Source organism: Phaethon aethereus, assembly GCF_964289735.1.
Source record: "Phaethon aethereus genome assembly, chromosome: 14".
Lineage (NCBI taxonomy): Eukaryota > Metazoa > Chordata > Aves > Phaethontiformes > Phaethontidae > Phaethon > Phaethon aethereus.
Genome location: NC_138590.1, coordinates 11,830,925 through 11,840,961, shown reverse-complemented (window position 1 = coordinate 11,840,961; position 10,037 = coordinate 11,830,925). Strand labels below are relative to the sequence as shown.

General features: G+C 35.8%; 1 protein-coding gene across 1 annotated transcript; it reads left to right on the top strand.

Annotated features, from left to right (window-relative positions):
- Positions 1–204: 204 nt before the first annotated feature.
- On the top strand, positions 205–9,267 carry UBLCP1 (ubiquitin like domain containing CTD phosphatase 1; the record flags this gene model as incomplete). The annotated part of the gene is made up of 10 exons (XM_082006151.1): positions 205–358; positions 754–845; positions 1,259–1,344; positions 1,437–1,552; positions 2,659–2,757; positions 3,754–3,791; positions 5,732–5,830; positions 6,262–6,378; positions 7,750–7,877; positions 9,240–9,267. 10 exons carry the CDS (start codon positions 205–207, stop codon positions 9,265–9,267), a joined length of 957 nt encoding a protein of 318 aa, XP_081862277.1.
- Between the last annotated feature and the right edge of the window lie 770 nt (positions 9,268–10,037).

The following is a 10,037-nucleotide window of genomic DNA, read 5'->3' as shown; positions in this document are numbered from 1 at the left end:
AGTTTCAACATTTTATCAACATGTTTAGCATCTGTTCATGCAAAACAAATATCTCTTTGATGTACAATATAATAAAATATACATTAAACAGACTGCATGGTTTGTCTTGAAAACAGTGATTTTCCTATTTCTTCCTTACATGATCATTGTATTTTCCTCCTGCAGCAGACTTTCAGAAAATAATACTGAACATATGCTTCAAGGATGTCTCTCTCTCTCATAATAAAATGGGGTGGACAGGAGTATACGATAACCTCGCTATCAGAAGAAGACACAGTGTTGGATCTGAAGCAGTCTCTTAAAGGCCTTACTGGCGTGTTACCAGAGCGTCAAAAACTACTTGGACTTAAAATGAAGGGTAACTATTCATATTTATTATTTGTTTTGGATGTGCCCGAGGTGTTTATGGACGAACATCCTCTAAACCTAGCCAGGATGTGTATACTGACAGCATCTACCTCCCAGATCTAGCTTTTGAATGAACAGAGGAATTTTATACATCGCTGGATATTGTTTGTTTATTGATACATCTACATTAATGGCTGACATGGAAGTGTAGCAAACGTACGTTAAAAAAAGTTAAATTGCTGCTAACCAGACAAGCAATGTATCTGTATATGGAGGAGGACAATAATACAGCTTGGGGTGTTCTCTTTTTTGATGGGTAGCTTATTTCAATTAAGCATGAAATGTATTGACAGTTTTCTAAAATGTCTCTACCACAGTAAAAAAAATTATCTGCTCACATTATAGGCAAACCTGCAGATGATGATGTTAAGCTTGGAGCGCTCAAGTTGAAACCAAATACTAAAATTATGATGATGGGCACTCGTGAAGAGAGTTTGGTAAATATTTTACTTGTTTATTAGCTTAAACAGGAAAAGATGCTTATATATATGTCTTCTCGTTACGATTTTAAATTTTTAATTTTCCAGTAATCATTTGAAAAATTGTACTACAGTAGATTTCTGTTGGTATTTATTTTTCTATGTAAAGTAAGCTTTTGTGCAGAACTCCCATAGCAGCGTATTCATTAAACTCCTGTATTGTTCTGGACTTAAAGTACAAACCTATTATTATGATACTCACTGACTTCTCAAATCTGAACAATCATCGGTATACTTTAGTAATTCTTTCCACTAGTAAAGCAAAATAATTTTGGTTAAATTTTTTCCTGTAATGTGCAGGAACAGAAACTTGATATCCATTGTTATTTTCTTGCCGTGACCCTAGTTATGTTTTATTATTATTCCTCTAGGAAGATGTCCTTGGGCCACCTCCTGATAATGATGATGTTGTCAATGACTTTGATATTGAAGAGGAAGTTGTGGAAGTAGAAAATAGGTTAGGAGTTTTAGCTATTAAAAAAAAAGTCCTGTTATAGAATGTACAGCATGCATTTTAATTAACTGTAACTTTTTGCACTGTTACATTAGGGAAGAAAATCTACTAAAAATTTCCCGCAGAGTTAAAGAATACAAAGTGGAAATTCTGAATCCTCCTAGAGAAGGAAAAAAGCTGCTGGTGCTAGATGTTGATTATACACTATTTGGTGAGATTTTATGCAACTTGTGATTTTTGTTTGTTTAAGAGGTCGGTTTATTTGCGAGTTCACATTTCTTGATCTTTGCTTTACAAATCTTCAGTAACTTTGGTATGTGTTGTACTATGTAACTTCTGCTTTGTAATAGCGTGGGGTCTTTTGCTCATATTTTAAAAAGCATTTGGCTTTGTACGTGTTGCATATTGTTGCTTTTAGTGCAGCAGCTGTTTACTTTCTGCAAGAAGACATAAAAAAGTAGCAGTTTAGTATTTTATCAAAATAATCTTTCTCTTGGCCAACTTATGTCTTGGACATCACGATGGCAGGGCAAGATACTGTAACATAATGATCTTGATCTGTACTTGATTGACTCCACTTTTGGGGGGCATGGGAGAATAGCATCAAATTTTCTTTCCAGACCATTACTAAACATGCACAGAAACATGTTTTACTTGAAAACTCTGTCAGACTGGTGTTTTTGGAAGCCAGAATTTTCCTTCTGAAAATTTTCTGGGATGTAGGTGTGTCATGGCAGCTTGACTATAAGCAGTAAATAATAGATTGCTTTATTCCATTTCCTCAGCTTTCCTTTTTGATGAGATTTGCTACAATCTGAGATCAACATTCAACCTATTACTGAGTTTAAAATTTTTATTTAGTAGTCTTCTGCTAGCAGAATTTGACAGCAGTTTTCTAATCAGAACAGGCAACATTTGCATGTCTGAAATAAGCTTGGTATGTTCATAAAATTGACTGGACGAGGTTTGAAGGAATCTGTTTCATATTTGGGCTGTTAAAAATTTGCTAAGGTGCACAGATGAACTAATCGGCCCAACTCTTCAAAGATACTCGGACCCACAGATCTCTGATTTAATTATTAACTAAGCCCTCAAATACCTGTAAGGATCAACAGATAAGTATATCCTCTGCTGCTTCTCTCCACCTTTAAAATGGGAATGGTAGTTTGCTATGAATTCATTCAGGATTTTAAAGTGCCCCAGTGCTTCCCTCATTAAAATCTTCAGGTCTCTGGATAGATAGGAAAGTCAAACTGAACTTTAATAACTTAACTTAAAGTTTAATAATGAATTGCTTATCTCTTATATTCTTTTCAGACCACAGATCATGTGCTGAAACTGGGGTAGAACTGATGAGGCCATACCTTCATGAATTCTTGACATCTGCATATGAGGATTATGATATTGTAATTTGGTGTAAGTTTTATACTCAGTACCTAAGACTTTATTGTAAATTGTCATTCAGGGCGGAGACTCCAGATAAGAGGTTTTCATATTGCTTTTTACTGTGAATCGCAAGATCTAAAACAATACATGAATGCTTAGCTGCAGTACATTCAGCAGGAATGTTCACATAGCTATTAGAGCTATTTCAGAAAAACAGTAATTCTTATGTGAAAAACCACCACATACTGCTCACGTGAATGGATCTAATCACAGTGTAAAGCTCAACATCACTTTACTGAGTGTTACTTTGTACAAACAAACAAGTGCTTGAAGTAACAGAATTGTATAGCCAACGTTCAAACGCTTGTTTGATAGCTATCTTTACAAATTATCTCAATCCAGACAATCAGTAGTGAACTGCCAAATGAACCAAACTCTCCTGTCTACAAGGATGGTTGATTGTTTGCCTTTGCATGCTGTTTCACTTCCTGTCCAACAGCTGGAGACCAGACTTTAGCCAGTGCAGAGTTTAAACCATGTTAAAATTGTATAACAAAATTTAGTTTTCATAGTCTGGGACAATGTTTCCATATATTCTTAGATCAGCGGGCAATGTTGACACTTTGTCCTTTCCAGGCCTTGTGTATTCTTATCATTGCTTCCAGGAGAAAATCCTGCAGAGGCAGTATGGTTCCTCAAACCAGGTGCAGCCCACTTCTTCCAGTCCTGCAAACTGTAGTTCAGTAACAGCTGATCTAGAAAATTATTTAAAGGCATACAGTGCTTCATCTAGTTGTTCATTTGAAAAGTAAGCTTTTCCAAATAAAAGTAAACTTCCATGAAGGAAGACTATCTTCACAGCAGTGAACCCTAAAAGCTACCCCATGGTACAAGGATGAATCTTTCTGAAATTAAATTTTGTGTAAAAATTTGGTAAGTGAACCGTTTCTTGGCTTGTTTTTTTTTTTGCCTGTCAATGACTTATTTTGATAAAGTATTCTTTCTGCTTTCTCCCTTTTGTTTCAGCTGCTACTAATATGAAATGGATTGAAGCTAAAATGAAAGTAAGTTGTTCTGAAAATCTGTAATTTGTTTCTAGTCTGGCTAGCTGTTTGTATAGTTGGACTCACGCTTAGCGTTATACAGGGGGTTAGCAACTGGGGAGGTTGTATGAATCAAAACCCGAGTTTTTTAAATCTTCATAGTCACTTTAAGTTATCTTTGTCACAAAACTAGATTAAATCTAATTTTAGAATTCCACACAAACTATCAGCAGTAGGTGCTAAATTTAGCAGAACTAAACACAAGTCAGTGCCTGCTGAAACTTTAAGATTAGTCACGCAGCCTTCACAGTTGCTTTCATCTTACCTCTAATTATAGAGCTCTAGTCTTTAAGTGTAATATCTTTTTTTTTAAAGGAGCAGACAGATGTGGCATGGTAGAATAGGTTATCAAGAGGAAACTGTTTTCATATTTATCTTGTATGTCTTGCAGCTGTGTGGTTCTGTTGCTTCCTCTGCCTTATTAAACATCCGTAAGAGCTCTTCTGTCAATCCTAGTTTCTTCTGTGCCTAAATCAGGCAACTGGCCAGTTTTGTACAGCTGACCTGGTGGTAAACATATTTACAGTCAGGCTTAGCTCTAAATCTAATGAGCTTACTAAGAATTGCTGTATGTTTGGTTGGTTGGGGTTTTTTTATGCTTATAAATCAAAGCTTATTTCCATTTCAGGGAAAACTTTTCCAAATTTAAGCTTTTGTATCTTCCACTCTTTGTTATAGACTATTTTTTCATGTTTTAACAGACCAAAGCACATTTTCCAGTGTCCTCTTCCTTAAAATAATGAGTTGCTACAATTTTTCTAAACAAACAAAAATGCCTCAGAGTGATCTCAGAAATGAGAATCTTTAATCAGAACTATGAAGTAGAGTTAGTGCAAGTAAAATCAGTGTTGAGCCTTGCAAACATTGCACTTCTTGTGGCAGTGTTACATCTCTTTATGTTATGTCTGTCAGTGTAGTGCTAGAATTTTCTTGTGGAAAACCATTGTTCAAAACTGGGCTGTTTCTCATACATTGGTCACCTTTCTACATTTCTAAGTCACCTTTCCAGTCCTTTCATATCTTAATGAATCACAATCTTTCTATGCCTACTTCTGGATCTTGATCAGTTGAGATTCCTATCTCTAGAAGCCAACTAAACTGATAGCACCAGGGGTGCTTACCACTAAAAGTTTTACTTTTTGTCAGGGAACAATGATCCCAGCAATACCTGGCATTAAAGTTTTTGTTTTAAACTACAAAGTAGGAACAACATTAGAAAGAAGGGAGTGTCAGATAACCAAGTTTAATCTCATTTACTGTCTATTTACGCCTGGAATTCAGACAGTCTAGAACAGCTAGTTTTTTCAGTGTAACAGGACACTGACCCAGGTAGGTAGTGCCTTTCATTTGCAAGATTCACTTTTTCATGTAAAAGAAATCAGTTAAGTGTGGCTGGACATCTGCAAGAGAGGAGGAAAGGGTAACAGTGAACCGTTACCATATATTTCGTCTTTGGGCTGTGATTTATTGCAGCTTACTGGAAGGAACAAATAGCAGACTGCACACAGTTGCTATCCTTTGCTAGAGATACTGAGTAAAGTTGAGGCATGTAGAACTTGTGAAAGATTATGCATGAAGGTATGAGCAAGACCTCTCTGTATTTTGCCTTTTCTGCAAAGTTGCTTTGATTTTATGCTGACATCAGTTGATAAGTTTCTGATAGTAAACACTACAAAAAATAAATTCCTATCAGCTTTTTTTTCTCTTGGTAGAATAGTGTACTTTTATGATTCTCATTGGTTAAAAAAATTGAACCCCTCCAGATACCTATTTTTAGTGTGTCTCTGGTAATCCTCAGCAGCTCACCCTTTGACAAACAATGTATGATAATAACGGTTTCAGTTGTACAGCAGTAAAACTGTCATAATTAGAAGCTTTAGTAATAAATCATTGTGATGCAGGAGCTTGGAGTGAGTACCAATGCAAACTACAAGATAACGTTCATGCTGGACAGTGCTGCCATGATAACAGTGCACACTCCTAGAAGAGGACTAATAGATGTAAGTACCTATTTTTTCCTGATCTTTTTGTACATTCATGTTATCATACCCCTTTGAAATACTCAACAATAAAGTTGTGCGGAAGTTTTCATGCAAGAAAATCTTGTAATCACAGATATTTTTTTCCTGCGGAAATTCTCTATTAATTTTTGAGTAGTACATTTGGATGACACTGCTTTCAAATCAAAGAATAGATAACTTGCAAGAAAATTTAGTACCAACAGAAATGTTTTCTTTAGTGTGCAGGGTATTTCATATGTTACACTATTTCACATCTTTTCCCATGTTAAAGCCCAACTACCTGCTAATTTTTCAGCGAAAGAATACAAGTGTGCATTTGAGTTTGGACTCAAGTTCCTATAGACTGGTATTTTCGTCTCCTGCCTATGATCTGATTTACCTCAGGTACCTTGTATGTGTTATTTTTGCAGGTGAAGCCTCTTGGTGTTATCTGGGGAAAATTTTCAGAATACTACAGCAAAAAAAATACCATTATGTTTGATGACATTGGCCGAAACTTCCTAATGAATCCACAAAATGGACTCAAGGTAATTGTCATTTATTACTACTTTTTCTTATACTTGAAGTAGTACTTTCTCATACTTCTTTGCTATATTGTAAAGAAAGGCTATTCTTATCTAGCAAAGATGCACTTTTTTTTTTTTTTTAATTTAGAATGCCATTTGTCTGGACTAATATTTCCCTAAAAGTAGTATTAAATAAGCTTTGTTTCACTATTAAGAGAGCTTTTAAGAGACTACCAAAATCAATGAAGTTATGATTTCTGCTTAAATTATACCTGCGAGCCATAATCAAGCTGGGCATTGCTGACAGGCACCATTGAAATATGTGACGTTCAATCTCAAGAGGGGTTATATTCAGAATATAAATCAAATAAGTGGCTGTACTTCATGGTAGTATGCCAATGTAATAGCAAGCATTCTGTTCTGGGAAATAATTAATGCCTTGAGCCATTTTGACTGCAGAGCAGCAAATATTTCATTTTATAAAATTGTCAACCAGTTCATGCTCCATTATCAGTGCTGGTTCTGAATAAGAAGAATGCAACTTAAATTTCTACTTGTAAATGATGGTACAGCAGTATGGTACTAAAAGAACCCTCATAAATTTCTTTTTAAAAAAAAGATGTTTTCAAATGGAGAAATCCAAGATGATGTTTCTTTGAAAGTATCCATGATGTGAAGAGAATAGCAATGGATGAGATCTAGCAAGATGACGTGAATTGGAATGGTACAGTGTTAGGAGAACCAGGAATAGCAAAGACCTTGCTAGGAGAGGATTATCCAGAGAGCTCCCTCTAGCTCAGACTTGAAAGATGTTTGTCAAAATGTTAGCAGAGCTGCAGACAAGAACATTGAATTACTAAAACAAGGCGCAGGCATAACGTATTCCAAGCTTAAAGCCGTTGTCAAATAAGCTTTATTTCTGACACCTCTTTTCACAGAACCTATCATAGTTGTCAAATGCTTTTTGCTGGAGAAAAAAAAAAAGCATCTGGTTCCAGTGGTGCCACACAAACTCAGAAAGTAAAGCTGAAAACCCCTCATGTCTCATGCAAAAATATCTATGAAATCTTATTAGAAAATGTGGCAGTCCATTCCACATCATTTTATCATTCTGTCTGACTGGGAGGGGAGGGCTTGAAGAAGTACAAGACAAAATAAATTTCCTCCTTGAGGGCATGCAAGGAAAAACCCTGCAGTCCAGTTCGCACAAATAACAAGACAAATTGGATATGGCCACAAATGGAAAAGGTTTTTATTCCTCTTACCTAAGAGAAGGTATAACTTGGCATAGTACTGAAAATATATTTTAAATAGATGGCAAATGATAGAGAATCAGAAGCATTTTTCTTACTTTGAGCAAATGGTTATACCCCGTTTATTTATTTTGTATAGATAAGGCCTTTTATGAAAGCACATTTAAATCGGGATAAAGACAAGGAGCTTCTAAAGCTCACTCAATACCTCAAAGAAATAGCAAAATTAGATGACTTTTTGGAGCTGAATCACAAACATTGGGAAAGGTAAGAACAAAGTCAAAATTCTTTCTTCCTTCTGTCCCTGAGCGCACTGTGTATTGCTTGAGGTCATCTGTACAAAGGCCAGAAAATAACAGCTGATGAACTTTGACATCACTTACAGTTATGAAGGTCCTTTAGTTTAAGCAGAATTTTAATGAGGCTATAGTGTGTGGGCTTGCTTCTCTAAAATGATAAGGTTTTGACAAAACAGACCTTTTTTCATACTTCTCTAGTATTCAGGACCTCAAATTGTTTTCAGTTAAGCAATTATGCTTCCTAAGGGGAAAAGAATTTTTGAAGGAACCTGGTCCCCCAAAATCTCTCTCTTTCCACCCCTACAAAGTTAGGCTCTCCATTCAGATCTTAGGTCCTTCGTTACGAGGCAACTTTTCTGGCAGTTACTTCAGAGGTTTGGGGTGTTACAGTGTGGTTCTCGGGCACTATCCAAGTTGTGTGGTATTACAGTATTTATCAGCTCCGAAATGTAAGTTACTATGTTATGGAAAAGAGTTTTCCAAATGCTTAGGGCACCAGCTAGCATCCTAATTCTTGCTAGAGAATGATTTGTGAAGTGTTTGGGCAAAATTCTTAATGGTTTTATGCAACAGCCTGAAGTTCCAATACAGGTGAAAAAAGATGTGTACAATATGCTATTTGAAAAAACACTCATTCAGTGCTTAAAAGAACAGCCTTGCAAACTTGATACAATTTTCTTTCCTGTTTCTGATTAGAACAGAAATACAGAAAGTTAAACTTCAAAAGCAGTGAAATCCACTGGGTATTTCACACTGTCAGTTATATTGGTTGGATTTTTTTTTTCTAGAGTACCTGCAAGGCATTCAATGTCACCACATAGCCAGATTGCTCTGGTAAAAGAGCTATGAGACCAGAAAACAAGCATTTTGGAGTAACTCAGGTTCTCTAAAAAAGCTAGTGGAGGGCTGTTCTTTTCAGGTTATGCTGGATCACTGTTCATTAGTCTTGAATTTATTTGAAGGAATGCCATATCTAATAGGCCTTTTTATCTTAAACGATATAATAGCTACTTTTCCAACTTCCGTAATTTTCAACCTTTTAGAATAAAACATGTTTCTGTTTCCTTCCTCCCTTTTGTTTAAAAAACCTAATAGAGTAACTAAAAACGTGAGTTTGAATTACTGTAAGATAACCTATCATGGAACTGAGAGAATGTTGAAATCAAATTAAATCATAAGTAGTATTGACACATTTCCAATTTTTGGTTATCAATAGGGGGATTGCTAGTGAGAAAAGAAAGCAGGTTCATACTTTGAATTTATAAAAGGTACTAGATATATTTGTGCCTACCTCTTATTTTGTGAAAAACTGTACTTTTGTTTCTTTCAGGTATCTTTCAAAGAAGCAAGGACAATAGCGCTAGTAAGATTGTGTGGCACTGAATTGAAGGGAACATAACTAAGATCATTGGACTTTTCCTTGCTTTTACGCTAGAGTATAATAGTGCTGGACACTGGATCCAATGCCAGAATGACTGCTATACTTGGTCTTCCAGGTGGTTGGTTGTGGGTTTTTTTAAAAAGATCACAGCAATAAGCTCAAAGTGGGAGAAACAAGTCAGTTACTTTTTCTTGCATTCAGTTCTGGTGTTACTACTTAAAATACTTTCCTCTCCTTTGCTGCCGAAGTACAACCAAAACCATTAAAGACCAAAACCATTCTGAAACTAGAAAAAAATATTTAGACCAAAAAAGTTGAGTAAGGAGCCATCCTTGGCAGTGTATGAATTGTATAAGCCCTCTATTCCCTCCATCTTTAGAAACAGTCTCCCTCCCATTCCAGTATTTAAGTCTATAAATTACAAGTTGTCTAAGTTTGGCATGTATTAGTATGTCAGTGTTTCTCTGTGCAAGACAGTAAGATGGGAAAGTACCAACTCTGTGGCCAATTTACCCCAGTGTGTGAAGTTGTACTATAAAGCAGTGTTTACTGGAAAACAAAAGATTGATGTTTGAGGGAGAGAAACCCACTCTTATTTGGTAAGTGAAAAGCAGTCTGCCTGAAAAATTCTCATATGTCAGATAAAGGGTTTAAACCTCAGATGGGAAATTCACATTCCTAACAAAGCATGAACAAAACCCTTGTTCTCTTCTAGCTAAATCTTGTCAAAGTGCAAACACTGTGTTT